The following is a 19,009-nucleotide window of genomic DNA, read 5'->3' as shown; positions in this document are numbered from 1 at the left end:
GAGAATGTAAAAGATTCTTCGAACAGATGTCGAAGTGAACTGTAGATGCTTTTTCAATTTATGTGATACTCAATGACGATAACAGTTAGAAGCAACTACCGTTAGGTACCTATGCTAATATTAAAAGGCATCGTTATTTCAGAGTCGTTTGGGGAGGAAATCGGCCGACGTGATCGCACATTTTACGCTTATGTCGTAACTAAGCAGAAAATATAAGAATGGAATGAGTGAAGCGGGAATACGTAACTTTGTCTCCATTATCATCCTCTGGGCGCAAGATTGGGCAAAGAAGACTGAGGAAGAAAATACTTCGCGACTTGGGGATCGAGCCATGCATATTTGCCAGCAGCTGGCATAAAGAGCCCGAGATACTGTCATCATAAATAGAGATGTAGGCACTCGCGGGACTAAGCAGACGAAACTCTTATTATTTTGCGCCGTTATAAAGGGGATGAGGACAGAGGGGATGGGCTCGACGTCGACGTCGCCACTACACTGATTTCTAACCATTCCCGGAAATAATCTTACGGAAGCACGCAAATCTGATTCCCTTGCATTCTTTCCCACGGGATTCTCGGCTCCTTGATTATCTTCCATTGATTCTCTTATCAGTAGCTAACGTGTGATATATATTATTAAGGGGTTAGGCCACCTTGGACGGAGCAAAATTGCAGTCATTTTCGGCATTTTTTTTTGGAAAATAATGAAAGAAACAAAAAATTTAATATGAAGCCTGTTATTGTACAACTCTCGCCGGAAAAATTCGTATTTTTTCTTCCTACAAAATGGCGACGGTGGAGCCGTGATACGCAAGATCTTGAGGAGCGACGTTTTTCACGGTGTTCAATCTCACGGCTATACCGTTTGACCTAGAACAAAAAACCAAAATGTTTTATTTTCTACATGACTAAATCTAGAGAAGTACATAGCGGTGTTGCGATATCTTGAATATATTCTTTGCAGTAAATTTTTTTATAAAAAAAATGCACTTTTTCTTCCCATGATCACCATTTCGAGACAAATTAATGTTTCTGGATTTCCTTACGTACTTCTCTAGTTTTAGGCATGCAGAAAATAAAACTTTTTGGTTTTTTGTTCTAGCTCAAACGGTATAGCCGTGAGATTGAATACCGTGAAAATGTCGCTCCTCAAGATCTTGCGTATCGCGGCTCTACCGCCGCCATTTTGTAGGAAAAAAAATACGATTTTTTCCGGCGAGAGTTGTACAATAACAGGCTTAAAATTAATTTTTCTGTTTATTTCATTATTTTCCTAAAAAAAATGCCGAATGTGACTGCAATTTTAATCTGTCCAAGGTGACCTACCCCCTTAAGGCGTTGGTCCACGTAGAAAATAAATCGCCAAATCAAGTTACTGTTTCTTTATTATTTACTAGCTGACCCGTTGCCCGGTTTCACCCGGGAATTATTCAGGATAAAAATAAAAAATAATAATAATTATTGGCAGAATAATACTTATAAAATTTATACTTATAATTATGATTATTTATTATAATTATTATTTATTTATTTATTGTTTATAAATAGCCTATAATTTAATCTAGGACGTATTTCGTAATCTTAGCTTTAAATATTCAAATTCGTGCTAAATTTCTTCTAATTATTATTGTTAAAAGATACTAACAATAAACTTCCTGAGGCTATCATATTCTTCAACTCCACGTACATATCTCCACTAACACATTCATCCTACTATGAACTAGTGCAATTTCGATATTAATTTACCGTAAAGTAAAAGCATAAAATGCAAAGGGGTGAACCTCAACATTTGTTCGCTACTATGTGCTACAACACTTTGCGTTACCATAAATTTTCTACACAATGTTTGCGTAACTTTCAGACCAACACTTAGGAAGGAATATTTTTCGGCGAAAAACTTTACGAACTCTCCATGTAATGTGCGAAATAGCATGATCCACCGCGCACACATAAATGAGGTCATAATGGAAGCTCATTCTGCGCTACAAACCTCGCTGACGAAATTTTTAAAAATGCTACGTAGCTCCGCGTCCCGAATCCGTGCGTTGATATAGTAATATATGACGTGGCTCTACAGAATGCATTTTCCCAGTCTTAGAAAGATTTGCAGAATGCTTTCATATAATGGTAGGTAACTACTGAATATATTTACACTTTGATGCTCTAACTAATTGTAATAAATATACGCACTAAAATAATTTGTCATTTGCACTGTCCAGATTTAGGGATAAGAAATACATACAAGGGAAGATCCCGAAACCGAAAATTTAAAAAATTCTGAAACTTTGTGGAAATGTGTACATATGTAGGAAATTTCCTCCTGATTACAACGCAATTTTTTTTCCTGCCCAAAATCACACTAACGGGGTGAAATTAACCCCTGAAGATTCGGCTATTTTTCGATTTTATTTTCTAACTCGCAATCTGTAAGATATAGAAAAGAATTTTCAAGACAAAAGTTACTTCTTTTAATTAGATCTATCAAATGGTAAAAGTTTTACCATTTTTACGAATTTTAGAAAACATTATTAATATTTTTGTTTATAACTTTTTTCTAACTGTTTAAACAATTGATAAAACTTTTACCATTTGATAGATCTAATTAAAAGAAGTAACTTTTGTCTTGAAATTTCTTTTCTATATCTTACAGATTGCGAGTTAGAAAATAAAATCGAAAAATAGCCGAATCTTCAGGGGTTAATTTCACCCCGTTAGTGTAATTTTGGGCAGCAAAAAAAATGCGTTGTAATCAGGAGAAAATTCTCTACATATCCACAAAGTTTCAGAATTTTTTTAATTTTCGGGTTCGGGATCTTCCCTTATTAGTGTTACTTATAAAGTGAAAAGGTATTTCTTTAAACAAGAAAAATTGCCGCTTCATAACTAAAAAATTCATGAATATTTTACTTCGATCATCGTCAGCCAATTAATATCATTATTAACTTGCAGTGATTACTTTACATGGAAATGCATTTTTCCGCAAATTAAACAGCTGTTGATCGAACATGTCGAGTAATAAAAGTGTTTCATGCGTAATTATTAATGTTTAATAATGGCGTTACGTGAACGAATTGCAGAAATTTTAAAGGTAGCCAAAGGGTTAATAATACTAACTTCTCGTTTCCCTCGTCGTGATAGTTATGAGAAAGTTGAAATAATAAGGAACTATATAAAAGTTATTGCAGGATTCAACTTTTCCAGTGGCATTTTTCTTATACCGTCAGCGAAACAGGAGATAAGATTTGTCTTATTTGGACGACGCAACCTACATGTATATTCAAAGTTCGTTGAAACAAATAATTAGAACGGCTGATAGTAACTTAACCCTTAACTGGTATCTTGGGGTCGCTCATGACCCCAGGCACGCAAAGTTCGCTGCAAAATTTTTGGTTGTCTAAGCTTGTAAACTGTTTTTCTAATTAATTTTATAATAATAGTTTAACTTTCTAGGTTTCTATTATTTTACACATTACCTAAGAACAAAATATTCATAGTGGTTGCTCCAGTGTCGACTTTACAAATTTCTGTGTCTTTTTTTATTTGGGGTCTGCCACGACCCCAGTATACCAGCCACGTTTGCCAAAAACAGTATACCAGGTTAACTCTAATAATTTTCATAAACTATAGACGATTTCCATTTGAATTGTATAAAAAATGCTTTAGATTTTTCATTTTCTTTAGTTACAAATAGATACATTCTCCGTTAAAGTACAGTACAAAATGCTCCACCAATGTCTGTTACTTACAATTAGTAAAGCGAATACGCTGCATGTCAATTACTTACTCCATTCGCATACCTTGGCTACGTACAGATGGAAACATTCTGATTAAGTAGAAAGTTACCGATCGAACTGAACACTGTTCATGTATCCAATTCAATCTCTTGCGGTTACCTTTCAATTTAAGTAATTCAGTCTAATTAATCAGACTGCTGCAGCTAAGTTTTTGTTGAGGACAGCGACAGCCAATGGGTTTACCATGCATACGCAGCGTCTTCTCTGTTCTTGACAGCAGAACTTCTATCTATCCTTCCTCTATTAGTTTTAGTTTATATTTATAGGCACACTAGCTGAAATGCCCGGTGTTACCAGGGTTAATGCAATTTTTAAAATAAAAGCGACAGTACTATAGGCGGCGAAACAGTTGATAGAAAGGGAATAAAAACGGATGAAATCAAAAACAGAAAAGATAGAACCCAAATATTGGGAAAAGTACCCAAATATTGGGAGAACTATCCAAAATATTGGGAAAAGTAACCAAATATAGACGAAAGTATCCAAATATTGGGAGAAGTATCCAAATATAGACGAAAGTATCCAAATATTGGGAGAAGTATCCAAATATTGGGAGAACTATCCAAATATAGACGAAAGTATCCAAATATAGACAAAAGTATCCAAATATTGGGAGAAGTATCCAAATATTGGGAGAAGTATCCAAATATAGACGAAAGTATCCAAATATAGACGAAAGTATCCAAATATAGACGACAGTATCCAAATATAGACGAAAGTATCCAAATATTGGGAGAAGTATCCAAATATAGACGAAAGTATCCAAATATTGGGAAAAGTACCCAAATATAGACGAAAGTATCCAAATATTGGGGAAAGTACCCAAATATAGACGAAAGTATTCAAATATTGAGAGAAGTATCTAAATATTGGGAGAAGTGTCTAAATATTGGGAAAAGTACTCAAATATCAAGCAAACGTACCACAATATCAAATATGAATGGGTATAAGAATTTGCGTAAAAAAATTTCAGAGAAAAAAAAATACAAATGTGCTTGAACCAAAAATGCACTGAAAACCCGATCAGATCCGATCAGGAAAATGTGCACAGCTCGGCTCACAATGGTAGCAGCAACAAAAAGTTGGACTTGTTTGCTGGGTTATGACATACATATTTGAAAAAGTCTATTTTTGTTTAGGTATATCTACTAGGTCGTTTGCGAGCTATAATAAAAAAAAGCACAACAATAGATACGAGAAACCTGTACAGTGCCCTCCGCTTGGATGTGTAGATCATATGTGCCAAATTTGAACGAAATCCGTGCAGCAGCCGTGTAACTACGTATTACGAACAAATAAACAGGCAGAAATTGAATTGTATATAGATTAACCAGGGATAATCGGAGTTTTAAATACAATCGAGAAAATTTTAATCTTTCCGCTGTCTCTCAAGACCCATCGATATATTGGGAATTCATGAATCTTTCAAGCTTCTTAAGGATAAAACCGAGAGGATTGCGATTTGTTATGCTCCTGAATTAGGGTCGTGTGAAATATTTATACGATGTCTATTTCTCTGCTTCGTGAAACATAATTATGCAGGGTATATGTATGTAAATAGAATGCTCAAAATGTTTCCAATGGCATCGATAAGCTATAACTGTCCAATATCATTTTATCTCCTAACCCAGACCTCAAACGCGTGAACATGTTTGTGTGTGGGTATTTATTTAAGGAGCTCTACAAAGTTAGAACCGTACAAAGTTAGAAAGCGCTAATACCGTTTCGCAAAATTTCCTAATGGGAATGTGAGCTTCAACGGCTTAAACAAACACAGGGGTGGGGGTAAAGTATTTCGCCGCAAAATATGTTTAAAATATTAATGTTGAGAGGTCTTTCAACGATGGAAGAGGATTAAACGAAATGTTGGAGTAAATGAAAACCTTGCATATACCTACATATGAATTTGGATAAATTTTTCTGACCTCGAAGTATCGTTATGTTTTATTTTTTTCCTGTGTTTTAAGCAGGATGGCGTTTCAAGCTTATTTTTGCTTATATTGCCCAACGAACTATAGTCCCATTTTATTTTATCCCTCCTCTCTCCTTGGGGTCCCAGCAGCAGTAGCGCACCAGAAGAAAGGTGGTCTCCCATCTTTCCCCAGTACACCGCCCCGTGATGCTTAACTTCGGTGATCTAACGAGAACTGGTGTTTTCCATCACGGCTTCGGCCGCTGGTTCGAAGTATTATAATATACAAAATGAGGATTTCCCTTAAGCACGCCCTCAAATGCAAACAGTTATCCACTTTCTGTAGGTACATATACGTAAGACTAAATATATTTTCTTACAACTGGAAATAGATCACAGTACTTCATTCCTTCTTCACTGAATACTATCTCTGCTGAGTAAATATGTATGTCCCAATTACCAGTTGTGACCCACAGACGTGTCGCGTGTGGAAATGCTTTTATACTTTCCATACGCAGCACAGTTGACGTAGTCTTCCTCAAATCTATATTGTGGACTGCCTACGACATAACAATAACATTAGTAATCACACGGTTAAATAACGTTGTACACACATGCAGACTGGCTCTTAATTGTTTAGTCTCGTTAAAGGAGATTGTTAGGGCGGTAGAAAGAAAAAAGCGTCTCAAAAATATGCTGTGCCAAATTTATGGCTGATAATGAATATTTTATTTTAATGTTCTGCTGTGACAAGGGAACACCGCGAACCCGGACTCACCGATTGGAACGCAACTTTGTGGGGTTTTAGAGTGACTCAAAACAAAGAACAACGGTGTCTTTCATTTGGGCCCTATCGCCCCTTTAAGGAGGTGAAAACTAACCTCAAAGTCAAATTAGCACTTCCACTTTTTCGCGTATAACTCTCAAAGTACAGCAGACAGAAAAAAATGTTTCAAACAAAAGTTTAATGGTGCAATATGCGCTACAAACTTTCGTTAACAAATTTTTGAAAAGAGTTAAAAAATATATATAATTGACGAAAAAAAACTCTTTTCAAAATTTTGTTAACGCAAGTTTGTAGCGCTTATTGCACCATTAAAAAATTGTTTGAAACATTATTATTATTTTCACTTATACTTTTCCCTCCAAAAATCCTGAACTTGTATACTTTTCCAGACCTCTAGGTGGATGTAACCAGAGTTGAGCAAAATGTAATCTAATTACATCTTGCAAATTGCGATTAAAATATAATTGTGTAGTTGATTACACATTATTTTCTGTAATCGTTAATTTAGGTAGTTGACCATTTGGTTTCGTCAACTACCTAAATGAACAATTACAGAAAATAATGTGCAATCAACTACACAATTACATTTTAATCGTAATTTGTAAGTTGTAATTAGATTACATATTGCCCAACCCTGGATGTAACCCCTTAACCCAGCGTTGGTAAGGTGGGGAAATGTAACAAGAGTAGTAAGCTGGGGACCCACAGACCCCGCAAATAACTTAGTGTCATCTTTAAATTTCAACAAAAATATACTCTTCCCAGCTTGTACAATAAGCTCTTTAGCTTACAAACTAAATAACATTGCCACGCGTTGTTAAAAAGCCATACTCAATCTAAAATCTTTGGGGTCTGTAAGACCCCACCTTACCAACACCGGGTTAATGGGTCGTGACAGCGCATGTCATCACTTTCTAGGTGGCTGCGGCAATGTCCTCGCCGTGCCTGACCTGGCTAACTATCTAGCACTGCGCGCCGGCAGTCGTCCCTCGTGTCAGACGCCCTATAGGCGTATTTTCAACAATTAATAACTCGGAAACGAAGCCTCTGCGGCAATGTCGACACTCTTGATTTTCGTATCGCTTTAGCCTCTATAATCAATCCCTAAAAGGATGCCAACCTGTAGCCCACACCCTGTACATAGGCACCCGGTGTCCATTTCGTACATTCACGATAGGGTGTAGCTTTGAGACGTAAGTAGTGCACCTTTGTTATGGGATTGATCCTACGAAGCACACGTTTCCGCCGCAACGGTTATACAACTCCTTTTTCTTCCTTTCATGTCTCCAACCAGTTCCTCTACGTAGGCCAGCGACTTAAAAGATATCCTGTATATTTTCCCCTTATTATTCTCCCATTTAACGTCAAAGCACAAGAATACAGCGACAGTCGATGGAGCATACAGTGCTACAAGTAATGACTCCGGGAAGACAGCGCGTAATCGTTAAGAATAGATACGTAGAAAGGAATAGCAAGGAGAGCAGAAGGTAGATGCGGACTCTAGGATATAATGTTCGAGGGTCGCAACCTAAAATGGCGCTGGAGTCGGTAGCCATTTCGAGACAGCCGATCCATCAAACCCGCCTAGATCGAGACTCTTAATACGCTCGAATTTCCCGCGAGAGCCCACCCCCTTGTGTGCACCCTCGATGGATAGGCACGTACGATGGAATTATAGTTCCCCTATGCTCCCATTACCGAGCCATCTACGTCCCACGTTATACGTGCCGTGGCTTTTCTCCTTTCTGTGGTCGTAACGACACCCTTCACTGTTTTATGTTCTCCGCAAATCATCTACGCGTAACTGACCGTGTATTCGCCTGGGGCACGGCTGATCTTTGGTCCATGACGCTTCCTTTTAATGCGTGATTCGATCGAGCCACAGGGTGCATTTAGGTTTATGTGTTACCTTACGGTGCATTAACTGACCCAGCATTTGAATGCCGTCCGTATTATTAGATTACCGAGCAGACGGGACGAAATCGTTTGATAGTATTTGGGTACAATGGTATTGTTAGCTATACAACTTGTAACGCTGTTGAGGATCAAAGGACATACTGGATGAGAATACACGGCACATGAAAGTGTGGTCATTTTCACGATTTATTTTTGAGTTGGACAATGCTTCTTTTTATTGCAATTTATTCGTGCAGTAAAGATGCATTCTTCGGGGAGTAAAATGAAACGAATGCTACTAAGAAATCACGGTATCCAAGAGACGAATTAAATTCACGAAACAAATATTTTATGTGAATTAATTATAATTACGAATAACTTCACGTATATTTTATATTATTTAATGGTTTTTCATTCATTGTACTCTTCTGATAATGAAAGCAGTCCTGAAGTTAAAAATAAATTGTGAAATTGTTCTTACTTAGATCGACTCAGTGATTTACTAGTGAAGCGAATTTTATTTTCTACTACTTAGTCTGTTATTTTTAAGATGAACGAATGATGAAGTATCAAAATTCTAATAACTATTGACACAGCTTGTACGCTTATTGTACATATTATTAACAATTATCTGTCACCACTTACCGTGTAAAACAGATATTATGAAACACGAGACAAGTGTATCTGAAAGCTTTTCGATAATCACATATGAATAGAACATGAGGGTAAACATAGCGTGATGGAACTGCAGATAATCGTTGACGGAAAGAAGAAAATATTCCTGCAATGAACGTTCCGCATAAATAACATCCCACTTTATATTCTGTAATGAATATTGACACTTATAATGAAATTATAGAATACGTATCTTTACAAGCATTATATAACACAGTTATGATTTATAGTTTGCGAAAGATGATTTAAATAATGAGGATGCTGCTTTCCAGAAGTTTCATTAAACCATAAAGTACCTAATAACTAGGTAACTACTTAGATGTGATATAGTATTCTCTCGCAAAAAGTTCCTTCCCTCCCATAGAAAGAGAATGACAGGAGAGGAATAAAAAAGAAAATAGAATATTTGTTCCTATCAGTGTAACAGGGTAAGAATAAAATTGTGGAACGCAATTTACAAATTACACCAAACTATTAAAGGCGTAAATTGAAATTTGTGCATCCACGAAATCCTAACGAAGGCTCCGCGATTAATTGACAACAGAACATGACAGAGACGTCTCAATTTTTAGTTTCTGAAAGCGATCTATTAGTGCTAAATTTAGTACACAGGGTGTCCCAAAATAGTGGGACGATGCGGAACATGCAACTGGTACAAAAAGACATTGAAAGGTCCTTTGCCGTTTTAGAATCTGAGGCTTCGTTCTCGAGACATTACTTAACAGTTGAATATTAGCGGTGGAACTTCCGGGTCACACAGGGTAAAGCCGAAATAGCTGAGCGCGGAGGAGCGACTCCTCGCACGCAAGCGCACGAGGCACGGGTAGATACGGGGTCTGTTCCGACTCACGCATTGAGTGTAGAGGTGTGCGGGTACCCGACTTTTCGGGCGCAGGTCGAGTCGGGTAAAGTCGGGCGAGCTCGGACGGGGGCCCGGGACAGACGGGCCTACGGGTAGTACGACTCTGTGATGCCAGATCGGGGACGGGTTCCCTCGAGAATTTCCCCCACCTCGCGCATACTACGCCGGAGCAGCGTGTCCATGAGCTCGGCGCTTCGGAGTCCAACTCACGGACACGCAGCTACGGCGTAGTGTGCGCGAGGTGGGGGAAATTCTCGAGGGAACCCGTCCCCGATCTGGCATCACAGGTACGACTGTGTCGAGCAGCCCGATTACTTCGGGTAGCCCGATTATTTCGGGTAATGCGGTGCTTGAAGTTTATATACGTATTCAGCTTTTTTAACCCTTTTAGTGCCAGGCGAAAAAGAGGTGCCTATGCGAGAATAACCGACCGAATTTGACGGTTTTACTAGGGTTTGGGAAAATGCTCATAAAAACCAAACAAGAAACAATATTTACATGATTCAAAAAGCAGTATATTAAGGACGAAATAGAGAACAAAACAATGATACTAGTTTTTCTATATTCATTGAAAATTATATAAATAACAAAGGTATAAAAGATCATAAAGAAAGTAAAAGTCCAGTTCTCTCTTACAAAACGTATTTGCACATGCAAAAAGTCATCTTTTCACCATAATTTTATATAGACCATTTATTACAAAGTATATGCTTTGCATTTCCGATATATTTTGTAACAAGATAAATAATATTACATAACAAACATAAAAAATAACTCGAAGGTACATGGTAAGCGCCGGACGGATTATTAGTCGTCGTCCACAAAGAGTTAAAACGAAAAACTATTTTTTTTAATTCTCTCGTAATGAAATTAGACCATTTATAACGTATTATAATTTTATTTTGAGATTGAGTTCTCCCGCAATGCGAATAGTAAAGCGCTATTATAAGCCCGTTCACTGCGGCTCGCGAGCCGCTAGTTCGACACCCCTGCTCTAGGTAGTGATCGGAAAATGTGTCCGCGTTTTCTATTGGTCGACGCCATTGCTCTCCTAAACCGGAAATAGAGAGAGCAAGTAAATAAGATCTACCAATTGGATTCCACAGCATTGAGCGAAAAGTGGGATCAGCAGCAAACTTCATTTAATACTGAGGCGTGTGATCTTTGAACTAAGGAGGGCAGTATTCTTTCAAAATGTGCCCGCCGCTTTGTGGCTTCCGCTATAGGACAAAATGGTGGACACATTTCCTGATCACTACCTAGGGGATCACTAGCGTTCCGTTTCCAACAGCGCATGAACCGCAGTAACGAAACGGAACGGTTTTCGATGCGTTTGATGCTGGTGAGGTTGCGCGGGAATGTTCTAACTTACTTACAATAATTAGCTATGTAGTTGGATGGATTACGTTAAATTTAATTCGAGACTTTTGGACGGTGGTCGAAGCACGCTTCCTAACTACATCGGTTACTTCGTCCTAACGATCGGGGACCGACTCCTAACGAAATTTGATGGCTTTATTGCAGGGATTGAAACGGTTCCGAAAATAACTGTTTCAAACAGTTATATATCGGTTCTGACTGAAACAGTTATGAAGAACCGATATTCTGAATAACTGTTATAAGGAACCGAAATTTCTGACTCTATCGATTTCGGTTACGGTTCTACAGAACCGATATTATATCGGTTATAACGGTTCTAGAACCGATATTATATCGGTTATAACGGTTCTAGAACCGTTATTTCTTCGGTTATAACGGTTCTAGAACCGTTATTTCTTCGGTTCTATATCGGTTCTAAAACAGTTCTGGAATTGATTATCGCATCAATTTTACAGGAATTGAAATAAGTAGATATTACGTATGCAGATTACTGTATATCAGGGGTGTCGAACTAGCGGCTCCCGAGCCGCAGTGGCTCCTTCTCCTCTTCGCCTGCTCCGTAGAGCCGTAGGAGAACGCCCCCCTCCACGCCTACTTCACTCTGATGAATTTTTCCTCCGGGTACCGCACTCTCTCTCTGCTGGGTCTCGTGCAACGCCTGGACGAAAATAAGTGGGGGAACCGGCTGACCCGGGGCCCGACTCGCGCGGCTCTCGGAGTGGGGAAGTTCGACACTCCTGCTGTATATTAAGAATTTATTTTGAAGAAATATTTCTAAGATATTCAAAAATCTACAATTTAATCAGAAATGATGTTTCTATTTTTATCGCAACTGTTTCAACTCTCGGATGCCCGTGCATGGACTTCTTTTGTCCAAGTGCTTCTCCAAACATCTCAACTCGCGATGATTGGCTTAAGCTAAAAATTGTTTACATTAGGCCCGTTTCAGAGTTCAGCGGAGCGTCTGCGCTACTCCGCGCTACTAGCAAATTATTTATACATTGTATAGGAGCATTCGTCCGCATCCGCACCACATGATGACTTTGAAACAAACGCAAACTTTCACACTTTCACAGTCAAGCGGACTCCGCCACGGAGTAATAAACAGCTACACATCAAAACATTGACGTAGATACGCTACTGAGATGATGGCTAAAGCAAGAATAGACGTCTGCGTTCAAATTGCGTTGACAAAATAAATCCATGCACAGCCATCGGAGAGTTAAAACAAATAACAATTTCGTAGGAACAATATAAGAATCAATTTACGAACCGAAATGAACCGACTCCAGAACCGTTTTAGAACCGATATAGAACCGTACGAATAACGGTTCTAGAACCGTTAAAACCGAAATCGATATACAGTATTTCCTCGTTAACGGCTCGCTGGTCGGGACCGGCGTTGAGCCCGTTTCGCTAACAGAGCCCCAATTCCGAGTGTTCGTTTCTCGCTTCTTTCTGGGCGAAGGGGGGAGCGAGATGGAACACTGCGTGCGCGGAGAGCGTGCGCGATGGTCGCAAGCGCTTACCGTGAGCACGAAAACCGCTTCGTAAAATCTTGACGCAGGCCCGGCTCACGGTAAGCGCTTGCGACCAGCGCGCACGCCCGTCGCGCATGCAAAGGACAGAGTGTCGTCTGCCTCGTACCGTCCTCGCTCGCTTTCACTGCCTCTCGCTCTCGCCTTCGTTGGACAAGAGTGAGACAGAAGTGGTGGGGATAGCGAAATGTCCGTATCGTGTACACCAAACCGAGCCCATAACGAGGAAATACTGTATTCGTTATACATCATGTACTTTTTGCTAACCAGCTTTAGGGATAGCAGCAGCTGGCCTACAAAAAATAATAGGAACAGCCAGTGGTTTCAATTTTTTTTTCCGAAAAATTTGTTTATTTTCCCACATGTCTTTGCCAAAATGAACCTACAATATGAATATGTAAATCAGCTGAGTGACAAAAAAAGTACGCTTACTGAAGAAAAAAATTATTCACTTACTTCGCATAATGTAGAATATTTTTTAGGTGTCCATCCAGCACGGCCTACATTCTCGATCCATTTCTGCCTTCGTGCTGGACAACTTGGAAAGTGGCACATTTTGAAGCCACTCTCACTTGAATTTTTACAATACTCCGCCTCGCGCAGACGCATTCCTGATGTTACAAGCAATAAAACAATAGAAATTACAATTAAAATAATAATAACGTACAAAATTACATATTCACGTACATAATTTCCTTACACGAACATTTTAATCATTTTATTTATCAGTATATTATACTTACTTTACACTTAATATAAAAATTTCACAAAAATAAATCGCACTAATATTTTGGACATCTGAACACGCTGAGTTTCTATTCAATACTGAACTGTTTTAGCCGGATGTATCGCGTCATTCCCATCAATGGCGGTCAACCAATCCGCAGCCTCGGGCCCTTTGTCCGATCCGTTACCAGAGGATCCCTAAATCCTATGCACCACCAACGCCACCAATGCACGCATAGACTGAAACTGAACGGTTTTCTCTGCAGTCTATGCACTCAATGCGTGAATCGGAACAGACCCACAAACATTACAATTTAAAAATGGGTTAGCGCGGTCGGCTCTTCTGTGCGTGTGGGTCTGACTCCACGTGTGCTTCCTGCGTGGTGTGCTTCCGTACGCAGCCGCGCGCTCAGCTGACCCGGCTTTAAACCAGAGATGGGCAAAGATAATATCTAGAGAATATCTAGATAAAAGGTACTTACGGTTATCCGCTATTCAAAGGTTGAATAAGGATGATTTAGCTTTATTCAAGGCGCCGGAGATGAAGCTGGTTATTCAAGGGGAATTCCTCCGATGTCGAATGATACCTGGTTTATTCAAAGGCCTTTCCTCCTGGGTTGTGAATAATGTTTCAGCTTCGATTCTATTCTTATACTAGAAGGTTGAATAACCGTCAAAAGCCTTAGCGGCCCGACCCGCGCGTGGTCGCCTACCGGTCAGCTTCTACAGATTCTAAATTTGTTTATTTCTTATAGTATCAATATGAAAGTGACACCAATGGATTCCTGGCGTTCTCCCGATTAATTGGACCGAAAATAATTTAATTCGGACTGTTTATATTCTGCAAATAAATTTCTCACATAATATCCTTGCCTCGGCGGGAGGCGCTACTGGGAAACATTTACCACAGAGGCGCTAGTTGCGAGAATACGAAGACTGTTTGAGTTTTTGTTACAATTTTTTAAAGAACTTAATAAAGATTTTAAGATGTTTCATAAAGTTTGTTTCATTCATAAAACACTGTACTTTAACATAAAAATTACAAAGTTGAAAGAAAAATATTCTGAAACCGTGGCTTTTTTACGTTTCAATCTTGGGTATTGTTGACTCGGTAGCGACAACCTGTGTTACAATATGGGTTGCGCCTCCCGCCGGGTTAATTATGGTCCGAATTATATCATTTTTGGGGTCATTTTTATCGGGAAGACATAAGGAATCGATTGGTAACACTTTTATCAACACTTATCGAAAACATGAACATTTTATCTGGCCTGTCGGTTTTATTGCTCTCGGCTATCAACGGGCGGTCTACTACCTAAGGCCCGAAGGTCCTCGCTCGCAGCGAGAAAACAAAACAGTGGGGTGGGTAGGTCTTTTCCGATAATCCAAGCCCTAATTATAGTTAGTAATCATGAAAATTTACTTTCAATGTAATTATATAATTTTTATTTGAATCACAATACTAAAAATGGACTACATAAAGTAGTTGTTTCGAAGCATACACTGTAGTAAAAAAATCGATCAACTTTACCTTAAAAATAGATATAGTTCATGTCAAAATAAAAGGCCGCAACAACTATTAACTGTTTGATTTTGTCTTGTTTTTAGGTCCGAATTTCAAGGAACCCATTGCCAATGTAACTGCATCAGTTGGAAGAGAAGCAATTCTAGCTTGTGTGGTTCAAGACTTAGCTGGATTCAAAGTGAGTCATAGAAAATAGTAGATATTACCTCAAATTAACTCGAAAATCAATATTTCAACTAACAAGTTTAAAGAAACTAATGCACATAAATAGTCGTAAAATTTTTTTGATATTTTCTTATACATTAATTTACTTCATTCCATTTAATTCAGTTCGTTCCATTTTTTATTATTTCACTAGTTACATCATTTTTTATATTCTTTACTCTTCTGTCGAATATTAAGTGAGTAATTAATTTTTAAGTAATAGTTATATGTAATACTATTGCAATACTAAACCTTGTAATAAAAGGTGCGCATGAAGTTTCTTTCAAGTTAACATTTCTTCAAAGTTATTATTCCATAATAAATTAATATATTTCATCTACATTAAACAGTGACATTAGGTGTATTCAATCTGTTATTTAAAAGTAGTTGATTCTTGCGCCTGGCGATTAATTTTATTCTGCAATTGAATATATCATTTTCTTTTGTAAATAAAATATATTCTACTTTTCAATGTCCGAGAGTTACGTTGAGCAAATAGAGAGCTGCAGACAAAATAATATTACATGGAAATTTTTTTCAATGCGATAAAATTATGTCTCCTCGTTGTATGCATATTGCTAACCGAGCTTAGGCGAGTAGCTTATGAATAAGTAGGTAAGAAATTGCCGTGAAATTTCTGGGCGGTCGTTCCGTCCCTGCGTATGTCCTTCACGATAACAGGTATCTGAATTGCCGTAAATCACCTTAAATGGCAGCCCAGCTTCCGTGCTGATAATGCAAGACAACCAACAAAGAAACTCTATTAACGAACTGCCTGTTAAAAATTGAAGACGGGGTAATTATTACTTTGAACATTTATTTTGATTAAATATTTTTTTCTTAAATGCTTTTCGTCTATTTTTTTAATTTATTGGTTACCCCTATCTGCAAAACTATCTACCACATGCGCAACAATTTCTTCGTACATTTTGTACTAATTTTCACTCATTATCATGTCTTAAATCACGATAAATGTGAACAGAAAATTTTTAAAAAAATCGAATGCACTTTTTAATTCTACGATTGATACGATTGCAGTTAATATTGATGTGGAAGTGTCTAGAGGAAGTTATAAATTATTAAAGCAGGAGTTATAAATGTACCTGTATTGAAAAACGATCGTTCAATGTTCCACTTCGTTGAATATTTAAAACTAATTACAACCGTATTAATGTACAGGGGAAATTATAATTAACGTATAAGATTTATTACCTGATCATTATTTATAATGCTTAAAAACTATCCTCGCTAAAATATTAGTGGAGCATCAGCGAGATAAACTAATTATTGGTAGTTAGATTGCCAATTCTGCAGGCTTCTATGAAATCTAGTCAACCGCAAGAATTTTCACATTTCACAGAAACCGCAAGAAGCAGTTTATTGCTTAAAATAGTGCTGGGGAACAAATCTTGGTAAAGAATGGTGCACATTTTACGCGGGAAACTTACAATTTATACAAACTATACACCTGTGTGTTTTTATTGAAAACCGATAGAACGCTTTCGAAGAATTCAATATTTATTGACAATAAACAGACCTCGTATAGTTTTGCGTAACTAATCCTTACCACATTGCCAAGAGTTGAAGGCTAAAGTTTTTGTTAGTACGCAGCTAAGGTCAGCCACAAAAATCTACGTACACCCGTCGGAATTATTGAAACTACCGATTTTGTTTACAATTTTCATGTTGCAAAAACGACTATTCTGCCTAAAAAAAATTATTCAGGAATCTTAATTTGAAGCAAAGGCAAAATAAACTGCGTGCGATTGTTAGTTTCGGAGATGAACGTTCAGCAAAATATGCACAAATAGCAAGCTGCATCGCACAGTGTTTCCAAATCGCTAAAAAGCGGCAAACCCCTCAAAACGTACTTCAATTTAGTCAGAAATCGGTGCTCGGGGGTTTTTGGGATTGCTGATTACGAATCTGAAATTAAAAAATTTTAAAAGAAAATAGCGAATCCAATATGACCATATAATCATATAATCATTTTTTGGAGAAAAAGGAACCTGCGGACATGAATATTTTTCCAAAATTTTGTTACAGTTGTGTTTACTGAATCAAAAGACAACTATCCTGCACCCAGGCCAACTGAAAATTCAAATTTAAATTTTCGTCCAAATAGTATGATTATGTAATCATTCTTAGGAGAAAAAGGAACCTGCAGACATGAATATTTTTCCAAAATTTGTTTACAGTTGTGTTTGGTTAATCAAAAGACAACTGTCCCGCACCCAGGCCAACTGAAACTTCAAATTTAAATTTTCACCTATATAGTATCGCTCCGCCCCAGTACGCACCTGTCGTGATTTAAAAACAACTTATAAGTTTGATACTAAATTCAAACATGTATTACCTACTTTTTTACAGCTTTTTCAAGAAGTTTTACTTTTTTATCGCTTTTTATTGATTATAATTTTCCCCTTCTACCAACTTTGACAGCCCCCAAATCTTCCGCTCTGGGCAGTTGCCCCGCTCGCGTCCCCTGCATCGGGCCCTGCCCCAAAATTCACATAAACTACGGTCATACTTCAATTCCATCAATATCCTTTACATCAAATGCAAAAGGAGATCGATTTAACGTGGAATAATCCCGTATTGGTTACGATACTTTCGATACATGAGATATACAGTGTGTTCTACAAGCCAAAGTGAACCGAAAATATAGAAAATATTTTTTCGATATCGCGTTTCAAAAACGCAGCGCTATGTCAAAAAATTGTGTTTTATATTTGCGCCTTATTTTAGCTTATAGAATCATCCCCTGACAGGATGTCTATCAGGACACGAGCACCCTGTATATGTAGAGTGTAGATACTCGCGACAGAGTACGGTGGGGGCGCAGTAGGGGCCGGTGTTATGAATGATAAAGTGCATAACCCAAGTGGATGCCAAGTTCTGAGACATAGCAAAGAGCAATCGGAGTTTGAAGTACGCGTGGAAATCAGCGAAAACCGCAATTCCGTTAAGGCGAACACTCCGTCCGTTTGCCTTAATGGCGCCCTCGAGCCCATCAATGGCAAAGATATTCGAAGATCTGTAATTTATAGGCCTTCGTAAATCCGGATTGGCAGGATCAGCCGATTCGAGTTAGAGGGATCGACGCGGCGTGTTCTCAGGATGGCAAACACTCGAATCTTATCGAATGGCACAGAGACTGGCATTCTTGCCGTTCCGAAGCCCGTCTTCTAAATTAGCTAACTTGGAACGTTTGCGTCGAAGTCGCCGCGGCAGATTCGCCAGAACGGAATTGCATATACAGACGTGACCAAGATTAACCGCCCGCCTCTCCATGGACAGGTATAGGTATAGGTACGTTTTTATCCATTCGCGTAATTTTCCTAATTAATTAACCGACTGCTTCGGCCCTAGACGAGTGGGGCTCTTGAAGCTCGAGATAGCTGGAGATAGGAGATAGGAGCGAATGAAAGGGGAAGGAACAGAGAAATATTCACTTAACTTTTTCGTGAGCGTTTAACGAGGTCAACGGGTTAAACAACCTTTCTGGATGTCTATGCTCTAGATTCCTTTTTGCTCCCCGAGCACTTTTAGTAATACCTATCTACCTCGGGGGAGCTTCAGTTACGTTTAAAATATCAGTACCTGGTTTTAAGTAATGGGCTTTAATTAAAATGGGATAAAACATCAAGGATACCGTGGAAATCTATCAAAGGGTACCCTCCATATTCATTGCCCTTTAACAATTAGACC

The 19,009-nt window shown here is 38.3% G+C and overlaps 1 protein-coding gene across 2 annotated transcripts in view; it reads left to right on the top strand.

The window, feature by feature from the left end:
• Positions 1 to 19,009, top strand: part of LOC143378511 (neurotrimin) — a 634,196-nt gene that overhangs the window by 421,020 nt on the left and 194,167 nt on the right. For both annotated transcript variants that reach the window (XR_013088276.1, XM_076830332.1), the window contains exon 2: positions 15,178 to 15,272. Coding sequence is in view for 1 of the 2 variants with exons in the window: in XM_076830332.1 (XP_076686447.1) it covers positions 15,178 to 15,272 (95 nt within the window). In the remaining variant the exon portion in view is untranslated. The remainder of the gene's footprint in view (positions 1 to 15,177; positions 15,273 to 19,009) is intronic.

This window comes from Andrena cerasifolii, chromosome 2, assembly GCF_050908995.1.
Source record: "Andrena cerasifolii isolate SP2316 chromosome 2, iyAndCera1_principal, whole genome shotgun sequence".
NCBI classification, from domain to species: domain Eukaryota; kingdom Metazoa; phylum Arthropoda; class Insecta; order Hymenoptera; family Andrenidae; genus Andrena; species Andrena cerasifolii.
This window is presented reverse-complemented; position numbering and strand designations above follow the sequence as displayed.